This window comes from Oncorhynchus masou, chromosome 24 (genome assembly GCF_036934945.1).
Source record: "Oncorhynchus masou masou isolate Uvic2021 chromosome 24, UVic_Omas_1.1, whole genome shotgun sequence".
In the NCBI taxonomy this organism is placed as follows: domain Eukaryota; kingdom Metazoa; phylum Chordata; class Actinopteri; order Salmoniformes; family Salmonidae; genus Oncorhynchus; species Oncorhynchus masou.
The window spans coordinates 42,427,009-42,454,928 of NC_088235.1; the positions used below are offsets into that span (position 1 = coordinate 42,427,009).

A 27,920-nucleotide genomic window follows, 5' to 3' on the forward strand; every position below is an offset into this window, starting at 1 on the left:
CGTTCCGGCACTTTGATCATTGCTCGGTCTGTCCTTGTGGCTGTTTTCATAGCACACACCCCACTCCCGACACCAACCCCTCCCTCAACACCCCACCACCTCCCGGTTCAGTCTCTTTGGCCTGGGCCCGTTTGCATCATCAGCCCCCTTGTCTGGTTGACTGACATGTCTGTTCCTCTGCAGCACAGAGGAAGCCTGGGAAGAAATCATATTTCAAAAAACTATAGATCAATCCTTCCCTTTTAAGATTTTTATTTTTATTTATTTTTGGGGTTGTTGCTTCTTTCTTTTTTTTACCTAAGCCTAGATGTTGAAGGAGTCAAAGAACGCCTTGTGTTGTGTGAAGCCTCTTTTCAAATGCAGTTGGATCTCAGGCTCTTGTCCACTGGTGCTGGAAAGAGAACCCTCTCATCTGAGGTTAAATAAAGACCAGACGGTTCTACTAGGGAAAGTCATATTTACGAATGGTTGAAAATAAGTTTGTTTTTATATGGTTTCATCTTGTGTTCATTTCCTCTGGTTAGCAATATTCTACACAGTATAGAAAGTGATTGTTCTACCCTGGCCATGTTATGATTTGAACTTTTTTCATCATTAACAATTTCAGAATGTCGTATTACTTCGATCTTTAAAAGCAGGCTGTGGCTATGTGAATTTACCACACAGCTCGATGTTATTATTGTTGTTTTAAATAATAATTTGACTTCCAGGAAAAGGTAATTACCTCAATATCTCAATAGGTGACGATGTGACCACACATTTTCTTATCTGAGATATCAATAAAGCTTTAAAATGCATGTTACATTACGTGCATGATCTTCTCACCTGAACAATATCATCTTGAATATAAAAAAACACTATGTTGGATTGAGGTGTTTCGCACAACTTGGTAAAATCCATGTCCTGAATGCAATTACAGAAATGGTTCGTTCATGACGGAATGTACTGTGCATCTACCATGAATGCAAATCCATAACGCTTTGGTTCAAACACCACTATCTATTCTATACCTCCAGACCTGAGACCTGTGAGAATATATGCCCTTGAGTCATAGAAGGATCTCTAAGTGTCTTCCTCTAATATAGTGAATGATTCTGTTCCGGTCAGGGCCTAAGACTGGGTGTTGACTAGGAACATTAACACAGGATTCCAACTAGGAATATTGGTTTATATTGACTCAATGGGTCACAAAAACACTCTAAAATCGAACAACGCTTCACAGTTCACCGACACAAAAGTGCCCTAGCTAAGTCACCCAGCGATTCTCTACTTCTCTGGTCCTCAGGTGTGTGTGTGGGTGTGTGTTTGGCATGCTGTGCTGTGTCCTCCTTGCCCTCTCTCTCTCTCTGACTGTGTTTTGGGTCTCCCCTCTCTCAGTGAACGACTCCAACGTTCAGTTCCTGGACCAAGATGATGATGATGACCCGGACACAGAGCTGTACCTGACACAGCCCTTCGCCTGCGGAACTGCCTTCGCTGTCAGCGTGCTGGACTCTCTCATGAGTGCAGTGAGTAGACAATACTAAGTACACGCTACTCAGTTTACACAGTTCTTAGTATGCACTAGATAATTTCTCCTATTTCTCCTTTATTTAATCCAACATCATACTAAATGTCTCTCATGTACCGGGTAGTAGTCGCCAGGAGACCTTTTTGTAAAATTGAAGTCTATATTTTATCGATATTTAAATATATATTTAATCCATATTTGAATTCATATTTTATTTAGATAGGCTGCAACATGCAGCATTCAAGGGCTTGAAGTGATTCTGAGTCTTTCATACAAGATGACAGCAGCCACAGGACAATACACATATAGTGGGTTTACTATAAGACGTGCATACTTAACTAAGTACTGTATACTAAGGACTGTAAACTCAGTAGTGTATACTTGGTAATGTCTACTCACCTGCACCCATGTCTGCTGTCTCTAATGCTGGTTACACGCACGCAGGCGTACACACACACACACACACACACACACACACACACACACACACACACACACACACACACACACACACACACACACACACACACACACACACACACACACACACACACACACACAGAATAAAAGGGTAAACTTAAAGGATGTGGTAAGATCTGCTCAGCGCGGTAGCAATACGGAGTAGGCAGAAGTTGGTAAATGAAATGCCACATTGATCAGACAGCGCTGCCAGCTCCACTGACATCAAAAGGGAAGTTGTTGCCACCACTCCTCATATAAAGTGTCACGAAATGAACTTTCAAGGGGCTTATTAGATCTTTTAACAAGGTACAGTACCCGTCAAAAGTTTGGACACACCTACTCATTCAAGGATTTTTCTTTATTTTACTATTTTCTACATTGTAGAATAATAGTGAAGACATCAAAACTATGAAATAACACATATGGAATCATGTAGAAACCAAAAACGTGTTACACAAATCAAAATATATTTTATATTTGAGATTCTTCAAAGTAGCCACCTGTTGCCTTGATGACAGCTTTTCACACTCTTGGCATTCTCTCAACCAGCTTTATGAGGTAGTGCACCTGGAATGCATTTTACAGGTGTGCCTTGTAATAATGTGCTGAGGTTCCCTCTAATGGCACATATGACACACAAGGTGTGCCTTCAAAACACTTCCAACAATGTCAGCCCTTTTCCTGAAGACAAGATACGGATGAAGTACTATCTTGTGACTTCATTCCGACCATCGCTACTCCCCTTTGGTGCTGTGATGGCTTAATTCCAGCTTGTCACATCATGAGTGAGGTTAGAGGAGAGCTGAGTAGCCCTCACACACACACTGGCTGTGGTCAGAGGTGAGGGTGGCTAATAGACAGCGCTCATCCATCATGGCTCTCCACAGAGCTGTCAGGGGCCTGGGGAGAAGAGCTGCCACTCAGGGTGTGACTTACAGTCATATACGTTTTTACTTATGAGTGGTCTCGGAAATCGAACCCACTACCTTGGTGTTACAAGTGCCATGCTCTACCAACTGCCCTGCAAAGTACCATTGTTATTAACGTTATCAAGCCGCCCTCTGCCATAGTGGTGCCCAAAAGTTGTGATAAACCCTTTTTTTAACAGCGGCTAATGACTATTTCGCTGAAATTGCACTATAGCAGCTTGGAAATACAATGACGTAGACAAATATTTAGTAGGAAAAAAGTTTGCTATCATTATCATGTCGTAAAATGTACTTTAGACAGATGGCAATGTTGTCATTAGCTAGTAAAATGTGTATATAAAATCAAATAAAATGGTCTCGACTCAATCTATGCTAGCTAGCTAACATTATACTGCATCTGAAGTCATTCTGGCGACATCAAAATGATGACAAAAGGTTTTCCAGAAATGATTTGCCTCCTTTAGAAATGTAATTGTATTTCCAAGCCACTCTAATGCACTTATAATTATATATCTTCTTATAATTATATATCTTCTTATAATTATATACAGTGCCTTGCGAAAGTATTCGGCCCCCTTGAACTTTGCGACCTTTTGCCACATTTCAGGCTTCAAACATAAAGATATAAAACTCTATTTTTTTGTGAAGAATCAACAACAAGTGGGACACAATCATGAAGTGGAACGACATTTATTGGATATTTCAAACTTTTTTAACAAATCAAAAACTGAAAAATTGGGCGTGCAAAATTATTCAGCCCCCTTAAGTTTATACTTTGTAGCGCCACCTTTTGCTGCGATTACAGCTGTAAGCCGCTTGGGGTATGTCTCTATCAGTTTTGCACATCGAGAGACTGAAATTTTTTACCATTCCTCCTTGCAAAACAGCTCGAGCTCAGTGAGGTTGGATGGAGAGCATTTGTGAACAGCAGTTTTCAGTTCTTTCCACAGATTCTCGATTGGATTCAGGTCTGGACTTTGACTTGGCCATTCTAACACCTGGATATGTTTATTTTTGAACCATTCCATTGTAGATTTTGCTTATTGTTTTGGATCATTGTCTTGTTGGAAGACAAATCTCCGCCCCAGTCTCAGGTCTTTTGCAGACTCCATCAGGTTTTCTTCCAAAATGGTCCTGTATTTGGCTCCATCCATCTTCCCATCAATTTTAACCATCTTCCCTGTCCCTGCTGAAGAAAAGCAGGCCCAAACCATGATGCTGCCACCACCATGTTTGACAGTGGGTATGGTGTGTTCAGGGTGATGAGCTGTGTTGCTTTTTACGCCAAACATAACGTTTTGCATTGTTGCCAAAAAGTTCAATTTTGGTTTCATCTGACCAGAGCACCTTCTTCCACATGTTTGGTGTGTCTCCCAGGTGGCTTGTGGCAAACTTTAAACAACACTTTTTATGGATATCTTTAAGAAATGGCTTTCTTCTTGCCACTCTTCCATAAAGGCCAGATTTGTGCAATATACGACTGATTGTTGTCCTATGGACAGAGTCTCCCACCTCAGCTGTAGATCTCTGCAGTTCATCCAGAGTGATCATGGGCCTCTTGGCTGCATCTCTGATCAGTCTTCTCTTTGTATGAGCTGAAAGTTTAGAGGGACGGCCAGGTCTTGGTAGATTTGCAGTGGTCTGATACTCCTTCCATTTCAATAGTATCGCTTGCACAGTGCTCCTTGGGATGTTTAAAGCTTGGGAAATCTTTTTGTATCCAAATCCGGCTTTAAACTGCTTCACAACAGTATCTCGGACCTGCCTGGTGTGTTCCTTGTTCTTCATGATGCTCTCTGCACTTTTAACGGACCGCTGAGACTATCACAGTGCAGGTGCATTTATACGGAGACTTGATTACACACAGGTGGATTGTATTTATCATCATTAGTCATTTAGGTCAACATTGGATCATTCAGAGATCCTCAATGAACTTCTGGAGAGAGTTTGCTGCACTGAAAGTAAAGGGCTGAATAATTTTGCATGCCCAATTTTTCAGTTTTTGATTTGTTAAAAAAGTTTGAAATATCCAATAAATGTCGTTCCACTTCATGATTGTGTCCCACTTGTTGTTGATTCTTCACAAAAAAAATACAGTTTTATATCTTTATGTTTGAAGCCTGAAATGTGGCAAAAGGTCGCAAAGTTCAAGGAGGCCGAATACTTTCGCAAGGCACTGTATCTTCATCACTAGAATCCTCAGGCGGGCATCAGTCATTAAATGAATGTTCCAAACAATATTGTGAAAAAATGTGCAATAGTAACTCTGTGTTCCATGAAGTGCTAGCGTGGACTTTAGGGGCTCTATTTTCGGCTGGCATTAAGCCAGTGAAATTGTCAAACACACGCTCGTTTTGACCTGTTAAAGCATAGCGCCAGATTGGTCATTTACCTGTTTTATATGAGCTTGCGTGCGTGGGAGGGGTGGCAATATCTGGGGACATTTAAGACCAACCAATAGCTGGTTTTAGCTGTAACGAGGTTGGTTATGACATGGATTTTGACAAGGGAAGCACAGCCTACAGTCTCTACAGTGCAATGGGACAAGGACATCCCGGCCGGCCAAACCCTGTCCTAATTCAGACGACGCTGGTCCAATTGTGCATCGCCTCATGGGTTTCCCGGTCGCAGCCAGCACGGGTCTCGAAACAGCATCATTAGCAACACAGTTTGCACTGCGATGCAGTATCTTAGACCGCTGCGCCTCTCGGTAGGCTCCATCAACAAAGTATCAAAATACTCAAATACTGCACAGGACTCTTAAAAAAAATAATTTAATGTTAATTGTATTTTTTGATCACAGAAACAATGAGAAAATCTGGAAAAATAATAAAAGATTAATTATATAAAGCAGCCCGTGTAATCATCTGCCAGAGAGTAGCTTCAATTGCCCGAGTCCCAAGAAATACATTTGGGCCAGATAACTCTCACCGAAATCGGCCCGAGCCCCAAGTAATACATTTGGGCCAGATAACTCACACCGGAATCGTCCCGAGCTCAATCCTAGCCATAAGTAATACTGCTGAAGGCGGCTCAGACTCAGGCCACATCACATCAGCCGAACCTGACTCTCACCCGGAATCGGCCCAGATCCACTGTGCTAGCTGGGGATACTGCTTTCAAATGAATCTTAATCATCAAAGCTTTATTCAAATATTACGTTTGGCAGCGGCAAAACAGTGAGTGGACATCCCCTTTTTATCTATGTAGGCTATTACATTTTTTCCCCATCTCCTGGTCTTATTTTGGATGTGCATAACAAACCCTCCATGTCGGCTACATGTCCATATGCCCATCATGGAAAGAGAGATGAGATTATCCGGTGACACTCATATTTAAAAACATTTAAGTTATTTTCCTGTAACAATTGCTTGTTTTCCATTTAGTTTAATTAAAAACCAAGCCCTCAGTAGGCTAGCCTTACCCTACTTTAACGAAAGCTGGTTTCACAATAATGCGTCGGATGTATTTGTTATCCTGGCCATGCATTAGAAGTAGCCTATCCATGAAAGGTGTCTAAATGTTCTACTCGCCGTGCTTTTGCATTATTCACAGTTCAGATAAGCCTACCTGCAGTGCTCGGCTTGTATCCATTCCAATTTCCAAACATGCGCTCCTCCAAATGTTTTTAAATGATTCAGTCCTATAATGCAGTATCAGCGGTAGGCCTAGGCTATGTCTTGCTTATTGAGAATGTGTCTCACACATACTATACATTTTACAGGAGCCTAGTAGTTTTTATTTGAGGAGAAGTGCAATGACAAAAGGCCTGTACTTGTTAAGGCCAAATACAACAATAGTGACTGTCAACACCAGACATTTTATTTAACACATATTTAACTAGGCAAGTCTTATTTTACAATGCCGGTCTACATATTGAACAAACGCTGGATGTTTATTTTTTTACTGTTGCGATCAGTTGTTACTGTAACCTATGCAATATAATAAACTGTATAATCAATTCACAATGGACTCGGACAAGAATAGTCCTTGCCCCCAGACGAGTCGATGACAACGCAAAGACCATCAATAACCTACAGAACTTGAGACAAACGCATACAATATTAAGCAATGGAACACCTTGATTGGCCAGTTAGTGGCCAAGCCCAAGTCACACCTATGACAGGCCTTTCGGGCCACCAGCAGGTATTGCGCTCATAATAACGGCTGTGAAAACACATTCCCAGTCCTACAGCGCTACCGCCAGCACTTAGATTTACTATTGCGTTAGGTTTGTTAAAATAGAGCACTAGAGCTTCTATTCTGCTATTGTATTTCTATTCCTGTTGGAACAATATGCATTATCAACATGCTTGCTCCAGCTTTTTAATGTATTTTATTAAAGGAGTAATGGTATTGATGTGAAACCTGCAAAACCAGTCTATGAGGAGAAGTTGAGTAGAAGTTGTTTTGGTAAGCAAGTCTGGTGAATGAATGTCAAATGAAACTAGTTCGGGTACAAGAAAACCTTTTTCTGTAATTGGTCTGCCCTGTCTCCTCACCTCTCTGTCTGGCCTGTATGAAGAGACAGGCCCGGGGTCTAGATAACATGGGGCGCGTCCACTCCATGTCTCTCTCTAAACATCCCTATTTCTCAATTTTTCTCTCCTCATCCCTCCTCATCTTTCCTCATTTCTCTCCCATCTCTCCCTATCCCCTCCCCCCACTCCTCGCCATGCCTCCCAATCCCTCTCTCCCATCCCTTTCTCCTCATCATTCTTCCTCCCTCCCTATCATCCAAACCCCTCCTCATTCTTCCCCATCTCTCCCCTTCTCCATCTGCCACATATCCTCTACCGTTGTGGCTCTAATGGCGTATCCTTACTTACGGATCTCACATCCTCTTATGTCCGCAGACATACTTCAACGATAATATCCTCACCCTGATCCGGACGCTGGTGACTGGGGGAGCCACCCCAGAGCTAGAGGCTCTATTGGCCGAAGAGAACGCCCTGCGAGGGGGCTACAGCACGCCACAGACACTGGCCAACCGAGACAGGTGTCGTGTAGCCCAGCTAGCCCTCTATGACGGGCCCTTTGCCGACTTGGGGGTAAGTCGATGTTTAAACCGAGCGGACACATTTTTGCACCCCCCCAGTATCACCCAATCCTGCCTGCTCGCCTCCTAGCGGCACTTAATACAAAGTGAAGAACAGAGAACACGCAAGAGGGGCTCTGTTAAGGAGGAGGAAGGGAGGGTTCTGGTGTGTAAAGGAATAATGCAGCTGTCTGAGAATATCCCATGAGTTATTTTACTTTTTCATTTATCAGCGTATTGTTTATATATCTTGGGTTAAATGTTTTACAGTTGTCAATAGTGCTTCAGATTCTGAAGGGGCCATATTCTGAAGGGCCATGTCACAAAGTGAAAGGATGTTGTTCTGTGTCATTTCCTGCATGATTTAAATGTCCTTTACACTGTACATTGTTATCTCCACAAAAACACTCAGCAGAACTTATCAAGGGCAGTGCAGTTTGACATTTGCAAAGACTTTAATTATTTTGTCACTTAGATAAATGATTACACTTTATTAGAAAACATACCATGATGTTTTTTTGTTATTTGTTGTTTTCCAGGATGGCGGTTGCTATGGAGATTTGTTTTGTAAAGCGTTGAAGACGTACAACATGTTGTGCTTCGGAATATACAGATTGAGAGACGCTCACCTCGCCACGCCTAGCCAGTGTACCAAACGGTGAGACCGTCACTGTGTATCTTTAACATCCATCTCTCTCACCTCTCAAGGCAGTTAGTGTCACAACATTAGCTGTTTTAATATCAGCAATTGTATGATTGTCAGTGGTGGAAAAAATACTTAATTGTCCTACTTGAGTAAAAGTAAAGATACGTTAATAGAAATTGACTCACGTAAAAGTCACCCAGTAAAATACTACTTGAGTAAAAGTTTAACAGTATTTGGTTTTAAATATACTTAAGTATCAAAAGTAAATGGAATTGCTAAAATGTACTTAAGTATCAAAAGTAAAAGTATAAACCATTTCAAATTCTTTATATTAAGCAAACCATGTGGCACAATTTTCTTTTCTTTTTTTATTGACGGATAATCAGGGCCACACTCCAATGTTCAGACATCATTTAAAAACAAAGCATTTGTGGTTTAGTGAGTCAGCCAGAAAATGTATGGAGTAAAAATTACATACTTTTCTTTAGGAATGTAGTGAAGTAAAAGTTGGCAAAAATATAAATAGTAAAGTAAAGTACTTAAGTATTTGTACCCACAACACTCCATCTACTTTGTGCATGACACAACTCATTTTTCCAACAATTGTTTGTATCACAATTCCAGTGGGTCAGAAGTTTACATACACTAAGTTGACTGTGCCTTTAAACAGCTTGGAAAATTCCAGAAAATTATGTCATGGCTTTAGAAGCTTTTGATAGGCTAATTGACATCATTTGAGTCAATTGGAGGTGTACCTGTGGATGTATTTCAAGGCCTGCCTTCAAACTCAGTGCCTCTTTGCATCATGGGAAAATCAAAAGAAATCAGCCAAGACCTCAGACAAAGTATTATAGACCTCCACAAGTCTGGTTCATCCTTGGGAGCAATTTCCAAACGCCTGGAGGTACCACGTTCATCTGTACAAACAATGGTATGCAAGTATAAACATCATGGGACCACACAGCTGTCATACCGCTCAGGAAGGAGACGCGTTCTGTCTCCTAGAGATGAACGTACCTTGGTGTGAAAAGTACAAATCAATCCCAGAACAACAGCAAAGGACCTTGTGAAGATGCTGGAGGAAACCGGTACAAAAGTGTCTATATCCACAGTAAAACTCAGCAAGGAAGAAGCCACTACTCTAAAACCGCCATAAAAAAGCCAGACTATGGTTGCAACTGCACATGGGGACAAAGATTGTAGTTTTTGGAGAAATGTCCTCTGGTTTAATGAAACAAAAATGTAACTGTTTTGGAGGAAAAAGAGGGAGGCTTGCAAGCTGAAGAACACCATCCCAGCCATGAAGCACGGGGGTGGCAGCATCATGCTGTGGTGGTGCTTTGCTGCAGGGGGGACATCAGTCAGGAATTAAAGTTTTGTCGCAAATGGGTCTTCCAAATGGACAATGACCCCAAGCATTCTTCTAAAGTTGTGGCAAAATGGCTTAAAGACGACAAAGTCAAGGTATTGGAGTGGCCATCACAAAGCCCTGACCTCAATCCCATAAAAATTGTGTGGGGAGAACCTAAAAAGTGTGTGCGAGCAAGGAGGCCTACATACAGTGCCTTGCGAAAGTATTCGGCCCCCTTGAACTTTGCGACCTTTTGCCACATTTCAGGCTTCAAACATAAAGATATAAAACTGTATTTTTTTGTGAAGAATCAACAACACGTGGGACACAATCATGAAGTGGAACGACATTTATTGGATATTTCAAACTTTTTTAACAAATCAAAAACTGAAAAATTGGGCGTGCAAAATTATTCAGCCCCTTTACTTTCAGTGCAGCAAACTCTCTCCAGAAGTTCAGTGAGGATCTCTGAATGATCCAATGTTGACCGAAATGACTAATGATGATAAATACAATCCACCTGTGTGTAATTAAGTCTCCGTATAAATGCACCTGCACTGTGATAGTCTCAGAGGTCCGTTAAAAGCGCAGAGAGCATCACGAAGAACAAGGAACACACCAGGCAAGTCCGAGATACTGTTGTGAAGAAGTTTAAAGCCGGATTTGGATACAAAAAGATTTCCCAAGCTTTAAACATCCCAAGGAGCACTGTGCAAGTGATAATATTGAAATGGAAGGAGTACCAGACCACTGCAAAACTACCAAGACCTGGCCGTCCCTCTAAACTTTCAGCTCATACAAGGAGAAGACTGATCAGAGATGCAGCCAAGAGGCCCATGATCACTCTGGATGAACTGCAGAGATCTACAGCTGAGGTGGGAGACTCTGTCCATAGGACAACAATCAGTCGTATATTGCACAAATCTGGCCTTTATGGAAGAGTGGCAAGAAGAAAGCCATTTCTTAAAGATACCCATAAAAAGTGTTGTTTAAAGTTTGCCACAAGCCACCTGGGAGACACACCAAACATGTGGAAGAAGGTGCTCTGGTCAGATGAAACCAAAATTGAATTTTTTGGCAACAATGCAAAACGCTATGTTTGGCGTAAAAGCAACAAAGCTGACATCACCCTGACCACACCATCCCCACTGTCAAACATGGTGGTGGCAGCATCATGGTTTGGGCCTGCTTTTCTTCAGCAGGGACAGGGAAGATGGTTAAAATTGATGGGAAGATGGATGGAGCCAAATACAGGACCATTCTGGAAGAAAACCTGATGGAGTCTGCAAAAGACCTGAAACTGAGACGGAGATTTGTCTTCCAACAAGACAATGATCCAAAACATAAAGCAAAATCTACAATGGAATGGTTCAAAGATTAACATATCCAGGTGTTAGAATGGCCAAGTCAAAGTCCAGACCTGAATCCAATCGAAAATCTGTGGAAAGAACTGAAAACTGCTGTTCACAAATGCTCTCCATCCAACCTCACTGAGCTCGAGCTGTTTTGCAAGGAGGAATGGGGAAAAATTTCAGTCTCTCGATGTGCAAAACTGATAGAGACATACCCCAAGCGACTTACAGCTGTAATCGCAGCAAAAGGTGGCGCTACAAAGTATTAACTTAAGGGGGCTGAATAATTTTGCACGCCCAATTTTTCAGTTTTTGATTTGTTAAAAAAGTTTGAAATATCCAATAAATGTCGTTCCACTTCATGATTGTGTCCCACTTGTTGTTGATTCTTCACAAAAAAATACAGTTTTATATCTTTATGTTTGAAGCCTGAAATGTGGCAAAAGGTCGCAAAGTTCAAGGGGGCCGAATACTTTCGCAAGGCACTGTACCTGACTCAGTTACACCAGCTCTGTCAGGAGGAATGGGCCAAAATTCACCCAACGTATTGTGGGAAGCTTGTTTGACCCAAGTTAAACTATTTAAAGACAATGCTACCAAATACACATGATGTAAGAAGTGTCTGTCTCATGACATTGTCATACATTGGGTCACCCTGTAGGCTCCAGAACAGGCAACAGAGGCTATAGACTCTCTACCGTATAGGCTACATGATTTTATGGAGTGTTGGGGAAGCGCCACAGTGCTGCGTCTCAGAACCATGGAGAGGTGAGCTGGGCATGGACAAGATAGATATTTTGAGCCCCTGTCGTTATCAAAGTGGGCACTGCTTATCATGGGACGGCATCAAATCCAAATCAAACTTTATTTGTCACATCCACCGAATACAACAAGTATAGACCTTACCACACAATGCTTACTTACAAGCTCTTAACAAACAGTGCAATTCAAGAAGAGTTAAGAAAATATTTACCAACTAAAGTTTTTTTTATTTTTTAAGTAACACAATAAAGTAACAATAACGAGTCTATATACAGGGGGTATCGGTACCGAGTCAATGTGCGGGGAGACAGGTTTGTGGAGGTAATTTGTACATGTTGGTAGGGGTGAAGTGACTATGCATAAATAATAATCAGTGAGTAGCAGCAGTGTACAAAACAAATGGGGAGGGAGTCAATGTAAATAGTCCGGTGGCCGTTTGATTAATTGGATTAGTTGAAGGTGCGTCTTGGTCAGTTTAGCCCGCAAAATGCCGCCATCTTCAATCTGCCACTCTCGGTCGGTTGCCTAATCATGCTTAATGGGTGGGCTGGCCCTGCCTTCAGGGCAGAGAAGCATTTTGATTTGAAGTAAATCGGGTTTTTTTTTCAAATCTTGTAACTGATTAGTTTTCAACCCCACCCTGTTAACTTTCTATTTTGCAAATAGACACTGACTATACAGTATTGTTTGGTTCTCTCTTCCACTAACTCCTGTCCTGTATACAGGTATGTGATCACCAACCCTCCGTATGAGTTTGAGCTGGTCCCCACAGACCTGATCTTCTGCCTGATGCAGTTTGACCACAACGCTGGCCAGTCCCGGGCCAGCCTCTCCCACAGCTCTCACTCCTCCCATTCCTCTAGCAAAAAGAGCTCGTCCGTCCACTCCATCCCCACCACCAACCGGCAGAACCGCAACAGCAAGGCCCGGGAGGCCGGCCACAAACAGAAGTAGGTGGATGAGATGTTTGTTATGTGTGTGTATGTCAGTCTGTGTTTGCTCGGGCATGAGTAGTATGTGGTGCTGATCGAAGTTTGGTGTGGGTGACTTGTCTATGTAGGGTTGTGGCCAGAGTGTGTTTGAGCGCGTGGGTGAGACACTGGGTCAATTATCCATATCTGTGTGTTTGTTGGAGTTTGTGTTTTGTTTGTGAGATTTTGTGCTCAATGTCCACATCATGTTTGTTGCAATTTTTGCTCTATAACCATCAGCATGTGGTCCTTGCTCTCAGCCTGCCTCCATAGCTACCATGATCTCATTAATGGAAACGTTGATGTGCATTATTTTCACAAATAATATTTGTAGAGCAAAAGAAAACACTTCTTATTTCCCGCTGACCTCATTGAACCTGTATTTGAGCATTCATTTAAGAACTCAAGATACCACTGAAAGAAGATGAGGAACCTTGACATAGAAAGACCTCTCATATGTTGTCTTGCTACAAAGCCGGTGACCGGTATGCCAGCTATTTTTTGCTAGATCGGTTAGTTTCTATACAACACAATCATTTGACTCGTATTGGCATAGCCTTCTTATATGTTGGTATTTGTACAAACAGTATGGCATGGTTATGGATTTAACGTAACACAATTTAAATAGACAAAACTTTACAGGTTGTCTATGAATGAGAAACATCATTCGACCATCTGTGTGGACATATGTTTGGTTATTGTGTCTGTTCTGTGCCATCGCATGTCCATGTTCCTAGTTCTCAATCTCAAATGCTTATTTTTAGTTCTGTTTTTAATTTTGATATATTTTCCATAGTATGGAATAAGACAATATATACATTAAGTTATATTGAGCGAAAAGTCATTATTTTAAAGCTACTCAGAGAATTTGATTATAATGGTGATATACAATGCTGCCAACACCACTCCCTGAACCGTGTTAGATGTTTTAGGTTCATTCTTAAGATTAAATACAACAGATCAATTGTAATGTCTTAGTGTCCTTTGAAATGTTCCTTAGCATTTACCTTAATTTCCTCTTCAACATTGCATGTTAGGAAAGTGAATTGTAGTTGTTCAGTATCTAGAAAGGTAGAAAGGGATAAGGGAACATCTGACAAGTAGGGTCGGGGTCAATTCAGTAAGTAAACTGAAATAACATAAAACATACAAAAGTGTAAAAAAAAATATTTTGGCTATGGGACCTCGTATTAGAAAATAGGATTTTGTTTTGATAAATTGCAGACAGTGTCAGTGCTTACATAGAGTACAGCAAGAGATCCAGTCATATCAGTGATTGTGTTTTAGACATGTTATTTGCCTTGTAGATTGTAATACCATACTTAATTAGATTACCTACTTCTCTTTCTGAAGTGCAACAAGGATGAATAGAATGAGCCAAGGTATGCAAGTTAACGATTATGCATGTCCTACTATTACTATAGCACCCTTAACGTGGGGTTCTAATCATAACTTTGTCCCTGTGGAGATTGTTATGACAAGGGGAGGTTTTGTAGTGTTTTTGTTATTTTCCTGTAAGGATAAGTCATCACGCCTCAGTTTAAGTTTTGCTTTCAAACAACGGAAAGCAAAATGGCTGCTGCTGCCTCTGCCCTCTCCCTGTCATGCCCAGGACCATCTCTGCACTGCATGAGGTCCAACCTTTCTCCTCTACTTATCTTTCTGTTTTACCTCCTTGACACCTTAATTCACCTGATGATGATTTTTCTTAGTTTTCTCTAGACAGAGCCTCTATTTTGTATAATTTTCTTATAATTTATCATGTTTTTTAGTTTGCTTTATTTCAGCTTGAGACAAATTGCATTGTGTGAAAGGTCTGTGTGTTTGCACATATTCTTTCCTATTGAATGCGATCAGATGACTGATGTTGTCCAAGTGTTGGAAATACGTTGTAATCCAGATTCAGTATTACTCTATCAACTAGAGCCACAGAGACAAGGTGTTTCCTATCACGGATGATGTAACACACTTAACACAAACTGTCGACGCTACCTAAAGATCATAGCCCGGGTATCGATATGAGTAGGCTCGAAACCTCAAACTGACACCTCCCCGAAACGAGAAGGCATGACAAATATGAAGTCTAAATTGCAGAGGTATATGCGGCATTAAGTTGTGCACTCATAACCCTGTGGTGGTTTTAGACAACAGACATCTTACTTCACCTTAGTTTAAAACATCAAATGCTTGTTCTGTAACACACTAGCCGGAGTACTAAGCTGAATGCCCACACACGCTCACATTCACACAGACACACATGCACACACTCACCAAAGTTGAACTGACTTTATCTGGAAGGAAATTAAGTAACTGATCTGAAACCTATGGTCCCTCGTGGCGTTTTGGATTGGATGGTCATACATGCTATAAAAGACTGCTACTTAAACTGAGACAGTAATATATCACATGACACCATGTAGATTATTGAACACTAACATTTGGTTTTTGCCCCATCCCTCCGCAGAAAGGAAATGGTTTACAGATGAACCAGAAAATGCCTACCCACGGAACATTCAGATCAAGCCCATGAGCACTCACATGGCCAACCAAATCAACCAATACAAATCCACTAGCAGTCTGATTCCACCAATCAGAGAAGTTGAAGATGAATGCTGAAAACCAGGCCCACTTGATGACTCGTGAGAAGTCTGGATGCTCTTTCGAAAGGAGAGAAAGGGAGATGACAAACGGGGATGATGATGTTGATTCATTGGTCCTCACTCATTCTACAGATCAAGGGTTTGACATAAACACCACAACTTGAAGGGACCTCCTATGTGTATACCTTTAATGTTACTTCCATGCTCTACAATGGACAATGTTTTATTTATCAATCTTCCATAGAGATGTACATAATGACAATCAAATAAGGATTGTTCATCCACCTAGCACTTTTTAAAATTATTTTAAGAGTTGAAAAAGAGAAGAAAAAGTACTTCCTGTCATTATTTGCAATAGTTCACATCTTTGTGTGACCACACTCCATGGCTACTGTAGCTGAGGTTACTACTGGTTGTTGGAGGATGAGGGCCGCGGCAGTTTTCTCATCACAATATCATAACATCTCCAAAAGACCCAGAAAACCGGCTGGGGTTTACCGCTCACCACTCATACTCCCTATCTGCTTCTGTTCTATTTGCACAAAAACTGACCACCTTCTTTTGCAACATGACGACATGAAACATTGATATCGTCCCAAAACAACTACCATCACAGAAAGTGTCACCCTTTTGGTTTGTTGATTCACTGAATGAAAGAAAAGCTGCTTGTCATTTGGAGAGATGTACTGTGGTAATTTGGAAAGATCCATTACGTCACTGCTTAGGGTATGCTACTGTATGTCATCACACTGTTGAGTAATCAATTAATGCATTCCAGTCCTGTAGAATGGGATCATATTGAAAATCAGGTGTCTTGAGACTCAGAGTACAGTAAGAGACAGTTCTTGGATAAGCTGGCTGACAGAGTATATAGCTACGCTGTACTTACATCTGTTCTGGTGATATCACAATGAATATGGATGATAATGATGTCTATGACAGCGTTTCAAGCTCCTATCATCGCATGGTATGTCCCTGATCCTTTCTATAACAATAGAGCGCAGATGAGCACCTTAAACTGAAAACATAGAAGGGATGAAAGAACAACCTTGTCCTATCCCTTATGTGCAAACATGAAAGGGGAGAATGGACAACCTTGTCTCGTCCCTGGCGAAAACATGAATGGGGTGAAAAGACAGCCTTCTCTTGTTCCTTGTGTGGACAGATGATGCATATGGTATGTACATGCAATGTGTGTACTGTACATGGCAGCGATGTGTCCCCTCAGTAAGAACATTGGTGGTACATCTGAGTTAAATGCACAAATTGGTATCATCATCATCTCTCCATCAGTGTGTCTGTGATGGTGGTTCAGCCTCTGGGGGAGCGTCATGTGGGATCAAGGCTACAATCATCCAAGACAAATAGGAACTAGATCTGTCTGGGGGTTGCGGATCAACTAATAAACTAAATAAACACGTTTCTATACTTAGTCACATCACCGGTAATACACCAACTATGATTGAGCTGAACATTTTTGTTATAAACATTAGCTGTGTGCCCTAAAACTTTAGAGAAAGCTTTTAAGTCCAAACCTATGCCATGATATCTATGGCGAAAATTGGGATTTAAGAATGAACAAAATAAGCATCTAATTTGAATGTTTTTTGTTTGTTGAGACATTTGGAGAAGCAATGCCACATGTTGCGTAAAATGGGCATCAATGGGTCCTCCTTTGACCAGAACCACTGCCTGGCACAGGGTTGGTAACAGAGGCAGTAAAGAGCTTGGATGTTCTCCGTTGCCAATCCTGATGCCATCATATCACCTCTAAACTCTATGTACGTTAGGGAAAGGCTCAATCATAGTTTGGTTTAAAACGATGCCGCTGATGACTATGAAGAAAGCTGGAGAATGCTGCCTGTGTTCTTCATGTTATCCTGGTCATGGCTCAAGTGTGTGTTCAAAATGGACAGATTTTGTTTTGATCCAAAAGCAACCCAGACAGAGCTGCAGCCTTGGAAATGAGAGGGTATGGAGTCACAGATGATCCAACTAAAAACTAAACCTAGCTATTTTATATAAACAAACATGATTATCTTATATCCATATGAGCATAGTAATTTTCTACTTATTATTACACATGACCTAGAGAATAATGCTTTATGAAAGTAATCCATTATTAATATTACCAGGCCTTTAATTGCATATAAGATTTTTATTCCCAAATGAATTGCTTTTTTAACATAATCCTACCAAAATGATGAATATAAATTCTGAAATACTTATAATTAGACATGCATCATTGAAGAACAGTATAAATCCTCTCTCCTCTTTGCAACAAAGACCATCCCTGAAAGTATAGTCATTATTAAAAGTCAATATTGTTTAGGAGATTACCTAAATTTAAGCTTTTGTCTTTAACTGTTGAGTGCTCCTTAAAACGTAGATGGGCTTAGTTGAAGGATCTCTGTAGCTGTATTGATAAACCTTATCGCTGTGTATAAGACTGCTCATTTTCATCGACAAGTGAATACGAACACAGATGTGTGAGTCAAACGGAAATGTGATAAAACAATCGCAAAAAAACTTGAGTTTCAATGGGTGTAAGTAATACCCAGACAGAGCCAATCGGAAAGGTGCATGAAGCTGGATCTGAGGCGTTCAGCCATTTGTTCTCTCCTGGGGGGGAAACTGTGTGACCTTCACTATCAATGATTGACCTAAATTAGGTCTCTTTCTAAGGAGGGATACACTGAAGTATTTACGTGTATGCTGTATACTGTCATTCTCCATGGACATGTTTCAAACTATGTGACAGAGAGAGATTGTTAGACCATCATCAGGTTGTTTGCAGTGAACAGATAGCCATGATAATATAGACAAAAGATCATGTATTTCTAAAGACCTGTCATCCGCGAGACCCCCCCCCCCAAAAAAAAAAAAATGTTTATCTAAATATGTTGTGTAAATTCCTCCCATTATATAGATCACATGACTTTCTGAAGCAAAATGACCTGAGCTTTCTGTCTGTCTATTGGGTGTGTTGCAACTCTACTGTGGGCTCATTGACATTGTCCTGAGGTGAACTTTTGAATTGTGATTACATTGTCGTCACACTTTGTAGCAAGTAGAATTATTTTCAGAAAATATGTGAGTAAAAATCTATGTATAATTGGGTTGTTTATAATATACTTGCTAGCGTGAAAAATAAGAAATTGATATTTGATACTGACAATTACTTAATTCATTATACATAGTATTGACAAAGGACAACATTATTATTTTGCCATATATGAAAAAAAAGAAAAACTAGACTTTTGAAATTAAAGATCCTTTTCCACATTGCAACAACAAATTTGGAAAGAGCCGGTGTAATTTGACCTGGTAATATCAACCATTACAGAGATGCAGACATAGGGTAGCACCAATTCAGCAAGGCATATCACAATAAAGAGAGGACATACTTAATTTTACTGTTCTTGTTCAAATATTTTTTTCTTATCAGGTTTACATTCCATTTTGTCAGCTCTAGTCAATTATGTTACCATAGTAATATCCATGGATGGTTTGAAACTGTCACTACTGCTTATTGATTGTTTACAGAGTTTTCTTTTTTGTATTCAGAAGTACTTAAATACCACTTTACTCAGAAATCAAATGGTACAAATCACAACCCAAAGCAGACACATACTTACAGAATAGTCCATTTCATTTTATCTAAATGTTTGTTTGTTTTTTCAATACGTGTACCCACAATTTGTGTGACTGGTTTGACTCAAACTGGAAAAAAAATCATAACACTGGACTGAAACCTGTTCTTACATTCTAAGGTTTTTAAGCTTTATCTCTTTCCAGCGCAAATACTCCACAAATCTAAGGTACTGCTCTATACCATATCATACGTTTGTATTGGATGTTGAAGTCTTTGCAATGTACGCCTCTAAAGTTTTAGAGTGTTTTGAAGTGCCATGAAAAGTGTTGTTGAACAAGCATCATCCAGTCATTCACAGACTCACTCACTTATTCAGAATGAGTAAGGGTTGAGTTAGTTCCTCTCAGAAAGGGAAGTAAATGTATTCGAGTATGGCATCTTATACTGGCATGGGGAACATCCAAGCCATCAATGCCTCCATGCCAGTAGAGTGCCAGGCAGTGCTGTAGGTCTAAAGGAGGGCCTGTTTGAAGACCCACTAAAGCAAAAAGTGGCATTGAAAAGGAGGGAAGGGTACATGGGGCAGGGACACTGCTCATCAACCTTCAACATATCATACATCTGTGTTGGTCGTACTGTCTGTAGCCTAAGGTACCTAACTTGTTGTTAGGAGACTGCAGAGAGATATGTTAAAACATGTTTGTTGTGTGGTAGAAGGTATGAATGACTGAAGGATGCACAGAGAGCACAGGCCAGGCTGTTTCATGTGCTTGAGAACACCTGTCTGTGTTTTAGTCAACTTAAGAGTCAGGACTATGAAACTTCACACATTGTTTCATATTTTTGTTAATCTATTTTCTTGCTGTAAAGGATGGATATAACTTATTTGCTGGAAAATGTACTAGATGTAATAAAATATATAATACTATGGGGGATTTAAGTCTTAACAACACATTGAAATTGCAGTTGGCAATTTTGAAGTTGATTTTGATGGAGGGAAAAAAATGCCGTTTTTTTGTGTGTGTGGGGGGGGGGGCTGCCTATCAGTTCAGATGGAATTCGGGACATTGCTCTCACATGTCACATATCTGATTCTTTGGCACATGGTCATTGCAGGAATCGGGAGTTTGAAATAGCCTACTTAGTTTTGTCGAAGCGAATATAGATATATGGAGAATTTGATGGTGCTGAGTTGATCTACCTGACTCTGTCAAATATAATCTGCTGATAAATATACTGTCTTGTACAAAAAGTTTGTACATAAATTGTACATGATTTCTTTTTGTATTTTCTCAAATTAAAATGGATGTATTTGTGTTCTAAAACTGGAACGTCTCCTCGCATTTCCTTCCAGCATTAGAAAATGTGTATATTCCATACAGTGATGCATGCTAGTCTTAAGCACTGTACAGCATTGGGAGAAAATAGACCATAGTCAATGACAATATACTAAAGTATCACAAGGTGTTAATATTCTGTTTAATAATACTTAATTCGACAAGGGGCAAATATACATACAACAATTAACATGAAACGTACACACAAAACAGCTTGTTGATTACAAGTTCTCTCCATCACAGCCTCGCCCTGGATGATGTCCTATAAGAGCAGACTATCCTAATGTTACACATATAATATAATTAGAACATATTAAACCTCTGTGATCCTACAGTTTCCTAGATGCTGTGTCATATGCATTGACACATAAAAAATATATATATTTACACTTAACAAAAATATAAACGCAACATGTAAAGTGTTGGTTCCATGTTTCATGAGCTGAAATGAAAGATCCCAGGCATTTTCCATATGCACAAATTCTCTCAAATTATGTGCACAAATTGGTTTACATACCTGTTATTGAGCATTTTATCCTTTGTCAAGATAATCCATCCACCTCACAGGTGTGGCGCATCAAAAATCTGATTTAAACAGCATGATTATTTCATAGGTGCACCATGTCCTGAGGACAATAGAAGGCCACTCTAAAATGTGCAGTTTTGTCACACAACACAAGGCCACAGATGTCTCAAATTTTGAGGGAGTGTGCAATTGGTATGCTGACTGCAGGAATATCCAGTAGAGTTGTTGCCAGAGAAGTCAATGTTTATTCCTCTACCATAAGCTGCCTCCAACGTTGTTTTAGAGAATTTGTCACTAGTATGTACAACCGGCCTTACAACCACAGACCACATGTAACCATGCCAGCCCGGGACCTTTACATCTGGCTTCTTCACCTGTGACATCGTCGGGGACCAGCCACCCGGACAGCTGATGAAAAACGGAGGAGTATTTCTGTCTGTAATAAAGCCGTTTTGTGGGGAAAAACTCATTCTGATTGGCTGGGCCTGGCTCCCCAGTGGGTGGGCATATGCCCTCCTAGGCCCACCCGTGGCTGCACCCCTGCCCAGTCATGTGATATCCATAGATTAGGGACTAATTCATTATTATTTAAATTGACTTTATTTCCTTATATGAACTGTAACTCAGCAAAATCTTTGAAATTGTTGCATGTTGCATTTATATTTTTGTTCGGTATATTATATTTGTGATCCTACACAGGTACAACAAGACTAAGGGCTCTATTCAGTTTCTATCGCTGAAGCGTCGTTTCAGATTGAGCCAACATATGCAGCGTTTACCGTGAATGCAGTCTCCACCAATGCGGAAACATTGCCTTTAAATTTACTCGATACAGATTCAATAGAGCCTCTAAATGGTGGTGATGTCTATACATCGCCCCTGTCTTTGACCTTGGCTTTCCTGAGGGATAGAGGGAGAGGAGGGGAGGAACTGAAGATGAATGTCTATTAAATTTTCCTCCATCCGTATAGTCAGTGAGACGTCAATGACCCTGTGCTCCAAGGCAAGCCACCAATCCCCTGATCCCTGCATGCTGTAGCGTCATACAGGCATTACTCTTGATGTACATTTAGTGACATGCTATTACCTGCTCCATCACTTACGCCTGTCAATCAGACGGGATCCATGGTGAATGGTAAGAATGGGCCTAAGAGCACATCAGCCTTTCTTAGCTCATATATCAACGTACATGTAGGGATTGGAAATAGAATATCAGCTGAGGAGATTGAATCTTTATGTGATGGTAAAAGGTGGTCCCATACTTCTCTGATTTATATTATGCTTCATTATTGATGTTAGTTAAATCACAATGTAGAGAATTATTAGGATACATTTATTTTTTGTTACTTTTACACCTTTTTTCTCCCCAATTTTGTGGTTTCCAATTGGTCGTCACAGTCTTGTCGCTACAACTCCCGTACGGACTCGGTAGAGGCGAAGGTCAAGAGGCATGCGTCCTCCGAAACACAACTCAAACAAGCCGCACTGCTTCTTGACAATGCCCACTTAACCCGGAAGCCAGCCGCACCAATGTATCAGAGGAAACACTGTGCACCTGGCGAACGTGTCAGTGTGCACTGCGCCCGGCCCGCCACAGGAATCACAAGTACGCAATGGGACAAGGACATCCCGGCCGGCCAAACCCTCCCGTAACCCAGTCGACGTTGGGCCAATTGTGCACCGCCCCGTGGGTCTCCCGGTCGCGGCCGGCTGCGACAGAGCCTGGACTCGAACCCAGAAACTCTAGTGGTACAGCTAGCACTGTGATGCAGTGCCTTAGACCACTCGAGAGGCCCCAGGAGAGATGTTAAAGTAGAAAGCAATTCCGCTGTGTGTGCGTGCGTGCAGAGCTGGTCCTCCTCCTCGTCGCCTCTGAGTCGAAGTGTGTAATTTCACACTCCAACATCAAGCAGCTAAACAGAAGGAGAATATATGACCCGCATTGGCATTTGTCCTTATTTCTCTCTAAAATGTGCAAACACTATTACCCTTGGGTTATCTAAAGTGGTGCGGTGACGATTCAACGCCTGCCCGCCGCCTCTGCACTCCCTCAGCCTCGCCATCACAAGACGACAAGCTGCAGAAAGAAAAACAAGAGCGACAGAGAGAAAGGGAGATGTAGAACGAGAGAGGGGGTAGAGGGTGAGAAAAATAAAGAGACATAAATCGAGATGGAGAGAGAGGGGGAGACTGACAAGGAAAGAGAGGAAGAAGGAGAGAGAGAGAGATGGGTTGGAGATGGAGCAGATGTTGGTGGCTGTGTTGATTTGTAGCCTGATAAGGGTGGCATCCAGGCGGCAGGAATTGATGGCTTGTTAGAGACGATGGGCTCCTCTGTGAGATGTTTTCAAAATGATTGATTTACAATAAAGTGGCTCCGGGTGTGTGCACGCAGGCAGAACTGATGCAGATCGATAGAGCTGAAATTGATTGATCAGCCATTTAGCTTGGCAGTGTGTTTACTGAACGAAACCAGGCAGGAACCCTCCTTTCCCTCTATCACCTCTCAATAAAAACAGAGAGAGGGAGAAACACTAGCCAACTACCTCTGGGCCTGCCTGAATATTCTGCTTGCAACACAACACGAACCAGGCGATATCTGAATATGAACCATAAAAATGTAATCATACAGTAAGAGGTGCTGGTGTGAAACGTTTATGACCGCATACTTTATTCCGCTATCAATGTGTCCCTCTGTGACTTGGAGATACAGGGATGGCAAAGCTGTCTCACCATACCTGTTTCTTGCAAGGGAAATAGGAATACTGCTGGCTCTGTCATTGTCTCTGCGTTAGGGTCTTTCTTTGTGAGGTAGATAACACGTTCTGAAGTCATTTTGTACCGTGAAAAACACAGTCATTGATGTTCAGCAAAGCAACATATTTTCATCCCCCGCCACATCTGTGATCGTTGACTTTTCTTAGCATTTTTGGTAACCTTTTATTCTGTTAGGGGCTGATTCAGATATAGGAAATCAATGCCTTTTTTATGCTTTTTGATTTACACACTTCTCAGTAGTTGGTATTCAAACTTACCTTATCTGCGGATGTGGCTCCCTTGAGTGCACTGAGTAAATATGAGTCAATCCCAGAAAACACACCCGCTCTGTTAATTTATCTAAAGCCATCCCTTTAAATACTGTGTACTTGTATTTACAATTTGATTGGCACAAGACTGGAATGTAACCTATAGAGACCATGTTTAGAATATGGAAAGATAGAGATGAAAAAATACAGATTTTACACCAATATTTCTGTAAGTCGCTCTGGATAAGAATGTCTGCTAAATTACTGTAATGTACTAATGTAATGTAATTTATTCCTAAATCCTTCATGGAAAAATAGGGTTGGAGAGCCTTTATCCACGAACGAAAACAACAGTACTTTAATTCACTCTGAAAGTTGCCACACATTATTCAATGGTATTGTTGGAAGTAGTGTACAATAGAATTCTGAAAGGGATCATGGAACTGTGTGATGATAAGGGCCAAGTCTTATGCCAAACTAACGGGTTGGTCTACACTCCATAATGATTTAGTAAGCCTACAATTTGTATTTGGTCTTCATTAAATAGGATCCACTATTACTTGTGACTCTCATCAACAACCACAAGGACGTGACAGTATTTACAAAGGAAACAAATAAAGGTAGGGTAAATCAAACGATGGAATGGAATGATACGAAATGTAAGGTACCAACTGAAAGGCACTTGCACTAAATTGGCAGTTAAATATATGTGGTTATTACTAACGGTTGCTACTGATAGTGGCTAATAATATGTAATATAATACAAATAGTAGGAAACAGGAAAAGTCGGGCATATAATAAAAACATTCTAGAACGCACAAAAGCGCGACTTTCATTCTGCACGGCTTTGCCTTGTCATCCCATGTAGCTTGCATCTCCAAGTTTCAGTCCATAAAATTACAATTCTGCATATGGGCACAGCATTTCATACTTCACTGTGGGAAAGGGGCATAAATACCTGTCCTGATGATATGCTTCTCAGTTTGCTGCCATATGACTGGTTAAAATGTTGTCTCCAGCGATCATAAGGTAAAATCTAAAACAATTGTCATTTAGCCCATACAATCCCATTATCCAAATGGATTACTCATTTACCTATCTTTTATCAATAGCTCTTTTCGATTTATACAGTAGAACAAAAATAAGTTGGTCATGGATAGTAAACAATGCCGAAAAAGCCTTTGTAAATGAGTGCCTTGATTACACCCAGATGTTTTTGTTGCGCAAAGGCTTTTTAGGCATTGTTCAGTATCCAGAATGAATTTATTTTTGTTTTAAAGTATCTCATCCCATTATCAAAGAGCACCTCATGCCATACAACTTTAACCAGTGGACCGCTTCTCTCCTGTGTCTCGTATAAATGAAAGTGTATGGAGAAAAGAAAGTAGATGTTTTCCCACTTGGAACCGACAGATTCACGCAACCTTATTCATGGTTTCCTCGCGCATACAGATGGCGGAATTAAGAGGAGAATAAAATCAAAGTCAGAATACGCATATCTGTAAACACACCTCTGCCACACCTCTTTCTGTGATTTGCACCCCACATGTGTTTCCCCGAGTTCAGAATGCGCGCAGAGATGAAAGGCCGTAAAAAACGAATTAGGTTTAATTTACGTACATCTAGCTCAGTTCTGAATTCCCCATAGTGCCCTATGGATGGATGCATCTATTGCACTTAGTACTTTGAGTGTACCTAAATATGACAAGAATCATCATATATATTTTCTGTCACCCAGTCCTCTGGTTAACACTGGGCCTCCATAGTCTCACCGTGGCATGTACAGACAGTGGCCCCGTCATGTTGCTTATTACCGATTTTACACAGCCAGTGACAGTCACCGCCAGAGAGAGGATGTCAGGCTGCCAATAATATTTACCGTCTGGTGTCAATGGATGGCATGGTCTATCCAGCAGACGCCTGGGGGCTTCTGTGATTGGTCTGACAGCACCCGATAGCATCATGAACCTCGAGCTCCTCGCAAATCAACCACACAGAAACGACGAGTGTCTTCTGGAGGATGCCTGAGTGCCTGTGGCTAGGAACCAGGAGATGAAGCACGATGCTAGCGCAAGCTAACACTGGATTTCTTTAGGCCCTAATACAAATAAAGCAAGGTGCTGTTGATCTAAATACAACACAGCTGCTGCCAGATCATGCATCGCCCAAGAAAGCTGCACGGGGAGCCTGTTAGTTCCGCTTTGAACTCACATCAAGGATGAGAGCGATATCAAAAGGAGAACGAACGCCCTCAAAACAGCCATCTTATGAGGCTTGAAAAGCCATGCGTAGGTAGGCCCTAGTTTCTTTCTCTTTTTTAAATTTTATTTATCTTGGCTGCTGTCGTGAATAAACAGTGCTTTTGAGAAGTAATTATGGGCCATTTGGTAAATCAATAAAGTGTAAAAATCCAAAATTATTTTCCAGATGAACTGCTAGCAAGCTAAATGAAACGACCGTCAGTAGAAGTACAAAGGCTATAACTTTTCTATTGAGCCTCTTGTTTCTCCCAGTCGTGTTGGGTTCAGTCAATCCATGTTGTGATGGCTGTAATGATTGGATTTCCATGACAGTGATGTGAGGCATGTTGACACCAATTACTGCCTTTCTCTTTGACCTCGCTGGATATCAAGCTGGGGTGTTATACACACGACACACACTCAGGCACGTGCAAACACACACACACACCTCTGATCACATCACATCAGCACCAGTGAACAACATACAAAAGAGAGACAGAGGAAGATGGAGAGAAAAGGAGAGGAAGACAGAAAAACAGATATACAAAAACGATCTATTCCAGCTCAGCCATGTGTGATAGCGGTTTCCATGACAATGTGGCATGCCCAGTGCATCATCAGCACCATCGCAGATGAACAGTCAACCTTTACCAAAACAACAAGGTCATTACATAGCCTTGTCAAATCAATGCAGAGAATGTCCATGCTGATTAAGCCATCCCCTCTTAGCTCTGACACTGTGTCAATAGCAACCAGGCAGGCAGGCAGAGAGATGGTGTGTGTGTGTGCGTGTGTGAGTGCAGCTTCATTTGAGCCTGTATTAAATTGGCAAGAGCAGCTAATCTTTACCTAGGGCCAATTAACAGAATTAAAGGAGAACAACAAAGGCACAGGGGAAGGGCTGTTTTCTCTTTCTTCCAATGCCATTTGTAATTAGTCTTTTTTCCCCCTCTGAAAAAAGTTTGTTTTTTTCTTTGTAAAATTGTCACTCTGGCTGAGTGTTTGATCTAAGTACTGACAATCAAATAACCAGTGAAAACTATTTAGAGGCCCTGGAGGGAACGAGAGGAGTCTCATAACTTGTCATTATTACCGTGCTTTGAAATCAACTATAACTTTTCTATTGAGCCCTCTTGTTTCTGCCAGTCGGTGTTGAGGAAAATCCTCGAGCCAGAGGGACTTTTTAATAAGTTTATCCAACTCAAAATAATATTAACCAATCAGTATATCCAACTCAAAAACGTTTCCCAAAATGTTTAACCAACACAAACCAACTCGAAATAATGCATTTATCTAAATAAAAATAATACGTTTACCAAGCTCAAATTAATCAACAGTTTACTCAACAACAACAAAAACATAACTAAGTCAAAATGAATCAATCAGTTTACCCAACTCATAATAACTTTTTATCCAATACAAAATAACACATCCTCGCTCAATCGACATCCTGGCTCATCCTGGCTCAACCCTAACCCTAGCGCCAAACCTCACCCCCTTACCTCAGCCTTAACCTCGTCCCCAGGCTTGACTTGCTGGCGCATAGAGCCTGGTAAAAGTGTGGGACTGTTTGGG

General features: G+C 41.0%; 1 protein-coding gene across 8 annotated transcripts in view; it reads left to right on the top strand.

The window, feature by feature from the left end:
• kcnma1a (potassium large conductance calcium-activated channel, subfamily M, alpha member 1a) overlaps positions 1–20,541 on the top strand; it is a 322,881-nt gene extending 302,340 nt beyond the window's left edge. For 4 of the 8 annotated variants that reach the window (XM_064933978.1, XM_064933974.1, XM_064933979.1 and 1 more), the window contains 6 exons: positions 1,378–1,508; positions 7,758–7,952; positions 8,479–8,597; positions 12,776–13,000; positions 14,375–14,403; positions 15,486–20,541. In XM_064933978.1, the coding sequence (XP_064790050.1) occupies positions 1,378–1,508; positions 7,758–7,952; positions 8,479–8,597; positions 12,776–13,000; positions 14,375–14,403; positions 15,486–15,637 (851 nt within the window). In that variant the 3' untranslated portion in view covers positions 15,638–20,541. The remainder of the gene's footprint in view (positions 1–1,377; positions 1,509–7,757; positions 7,953–8,478; positions 8,598–12,775; positions 13,001–14,374; positions 14,404–15,485) is intronic. The other 4 variants (XM_064933981.1, XM_064933980.1, XM_064933976.1 and 1 more) reach the window with 1 other exon arrangement.
• The last annotated feature ends 7,379 nt before the right edge of the window (positions 20,542–27,920 follow it).